General features: G+C 44.5%; 1 protein-coding gene across 1 annotated transcript; it reads left to right on the forward strand.

Annotated features, from left to right (window-relative positions):
* The first annotated feature begins 1,358 nt into the window (after nucleotides 1-1,358).
* Nucleotides 1,359-3,285, forward strand: LOC123083440 (small ribosomal subunit protein S13, mitochondrial). The gene is made up of 3 exons (XM_044505489.1): nucleotides 1,359-1,585; nucleotides 2,482-2,718; nucleotides 2,925-3,285. Exons 1-3 carry the CDS (start codon nucleotides 1,448-1,450, stop codon nucleotides 3,060-3,062), a joined length of 513 nt encoding a protein of 170 aa, XP_044361424.1. The 5' UTR covers nucleotides 1,359-1,447; the 3' UTR covers nucleotides 3,063-3,285.

Below are 3,285 nucleotides of genomic sequence, written 5' to 3' on the forward strand. Positions count from 1 at the left end.
GTAGATAGTACGAGGTACAACAACATCCAAACCTGTGGTGGATTATATGCATGCCGTCTCCACAACCAGCTCCCCCCAGAGAACATGAGAGAAGCATATATGAGACCTTTGCATATAAAAAATGTGTCTAACCATTTGAGAATAGGAGATGTTAGGAAAGGAACATTAAGGATGACCAAAAAGCCAAGTATTGCACGATGTGATGCCCTAGGGAAGATTTGTGATGCTTGTCAAAGGGCCATGACAGCGTGCTCTAACATGTCTGTGTGCTTGCCGCATTCACACGTATGTGCTCCTTTGCGCCCACCAACGTGGTTACGCCACGTCGGGATGTACTTCGTCCAGCTCACCTTGGCCTCTTTCGCGGATTCCTTGGCGGTGTCCACAACTAGTTCATCGGCTCAGGTGCTCAGGCAATGGTCTCTGGCACCACGGTTGTCAATTCTCAGTTGCATCAATGGGAATAGAATTACAGCAATGGACCCAAGTGACTCGCATATAAAAATACTCATTTCTTACACGCAAGTTGGTCAGCAAAAGTGTGTATTTAAGTGTTTTAGTTGGGCTCGGCCCATTTACCTTCTTTTTTTTCAACCTTCAAAATTGGGTGTATGTGAGACTGGAACTCTATACCAAACGTAATAACCAACTGGGAACCTTACCTACTATGCCTGGTTACTTCTTTGTCATGCGTCAACTGTAACTTTCAAATGTTACTTCCTCGGTTCTTATTTTCTGTTTTATTTTTATTTTTCCACTTTACTTTACTTTTTCCATTTCTTTTAATTTTTTTGTGAACTATTTTCAAATTTCTGAAGTTTTTTGAAGTTCATGAACTTTTGTGATTATTTTAGAACGTTTTTACTTAAATACCTGAACTTTTTACCCTCAAAGATGTGAAATATTTTCAAATCTGCTAACATTTATTTCCAAATTTATGAACTTTTTTCCTCCAAATCATGAAAAATGTTCATATCCATGAAGAATGTAAACTATTTTGAATTTTTTGAACTTTTTGAAATGCACCGATGCTTTTCATATGCACGAACATCTTTTGAGTCCGCGAACGATTTTCCAAATCCGTGGAACACACGAACTTTTTTCAAGTTTGTGATTTGTCTCAATTCATAAACTTTTTTCAAAATTGCCAAAATGTATTAAAACTCGTGAACTTTTTAAGAAAGGTCGATGGTAAGTGAATGTTCACTTTTTTAGATTTAAAATTTTTCTTTTGAGGGAAGTGAGTCTCTCACCCGAGCGAGAGAGCGAGAGAGCGTACCTGTTACTGGGCCGGCCCACAGCAGACCTGACGCGCTTAAAAGGCGCTGAAGAAGGGCTGTCGCAACTACTGGCCCAACTGCTTCCCCGCATCTTCATTCAGCCCGTCCTCCTCCAGCCATCCATCCACCATCCCGCCGGCCGGCGGTCGACCCTCGACGGCGAGAGCATGCAGCAGTCACGCGCGTGGTCGTCCCTTGCCCGCGGCTTAGCGCGCCGCCTCGCCGTGGGAGCGCCGTCAGCTCCGATTCCTCCTCTCCACTCCGCTGGAATCTCCACCGGGTCAGCCCGCCTGCTCGCCCGCCAGGTGCTTGTCTTTATTCCTAACTGACCGAGCTTCCTTCCTTGGGTGTCTGTCTTTTTCTTTTTTTCGATTTTCCTAGCACTTTGTAGACGTTGTTCTAGGATGTGGCCTCCTTGGATTGCCTCAAGCTGATCATGCAACTCATCAGTCATCAGCATCGCAGTGGTGGGATAGAATCGGCTCATGAACTAGCTAGGTTCTTTGAGTGTTCTCTCAGGACTCACTAGCCACTTGGATAAGCGGGGTGGATAAATACCATGTATATCTCCTACTACTACGATCTTCTCGCACAATGTTAGTTACGGCATATTTGCGTTTCTATGAGCACCGTTCTTGTATTTTGATGATCTTGGGAAACGGCTAGTTCTGGTGCACTGTTCCACTGGATCTAGCTGTGCTTGCTGCTTCTATTGTGTGCATAGCACCACTGTTGTGCCCCGGGTGTTATATTGAGGAGGGGCCTTCCTGTGACATGGGAATGCTTTGCATAATTGGTGGTCATGTGGATGTTTGCTTCTGAACTATGAACCCCTTTTCTACCATGTTACCTGATACTGATTTTTCTTCTTCCTTTTTTCATGGCAATGTAAATGCCATGCTTTTAATCCCTCAAATAAAATGTCCCTTCCCCTATTTCGACCTCTCGCTTCCTCTGATGGACACACACTCATACAAACAGGCACATGTTGTCTCCTGGTTTCACAGAGAGCAGAGACAAACAGAGAAAACAGAGTAGAGAGATACCAGATATGTAGATATGTATGCACTTTTCACGCAGAAAACAGAGAACCCGTAGTGTCCTCAGCTGATTGTGCCTCTTTCGTGTTATAATAAGATTAGTACCAACCAACAGTTGCATGCTGGTAACTTAATTCTTGTTTTTGTCGTGGACTTGACAGGACGGAGGTTTTGTTCATGGTGGGTTCATGGATTCCATTCGTATTGGTGGTGTTGTGATACCTAACCACAAGAGGGTGGAGTACGCACTGCAATCCATCCATGGCATTGGCCGGGCACGCGCCCGCCAGATCCTTTCAGAGCTCAATTTGGAGAACAAGGTCACCAAAGACCTCTCCAAGGAGGAGATCCTCACCCTCCGTGAGGGCATCGCAAAGTACATGATTGAAACAGACCTAGTAAGTGATTCCCCTGGTCCTTCTGCCAATCTGATTTCTCCCGTGCATGTCGTTATGTAAATGCTGTCATGAGATGATTATAACTCATTTCGTAGGACCTGTCTGGTTCATCTAAACCTTCCTAATCCTAGGTGTATCTGTCATTTTAGTTTGATCACACAAAAGAAATGGAAATACTGAGTTTTGCTCTTTGGAATGCTTTACAGAGACGGTTTAAGAGCGCGGCGGTCGAGAGATTGGAAGGGATTAGATGCTACAGGGGGATCCGGCACGCAGATGCGCTACCGGTACGTGGCCAGAGAACAAAGACCAATGGCAGGACTCGCAAGGAAAAGAGGGCTTGATTTGCCAACAAGTCGTTCGCGACCCTCCCAGGAATAATTAGTCATGCTGCCATTATTTGGCTCCTTTTTTGGTTTTGTTTGTACTGCATTACCGCACTACTGTTAATCGACTGTTAATCCGACAATAAATGCTAGGTGTCTCCCAGCCAGCCTCTGCTGTACTTTCCGAATGTTCAAATTCAACTAGTTTGGTTTGGTTAAATTCAGTTTAATGTTTTATGTG

Source organism: Triticum aestivum, chromosome 4A (assembly GCF_018294505.1).
Source record: "Triticum aestivum cultivar Chinese Spring chromosome 4A, IWGSC CS RefSeq v2.1, whole genome shotgun sequence".
NCBI lineage: Eukaryota > Viridiplantae > Streptophyta > Magnoliopsida > Poales > Poaceae > Triticum > Triticum aestivum.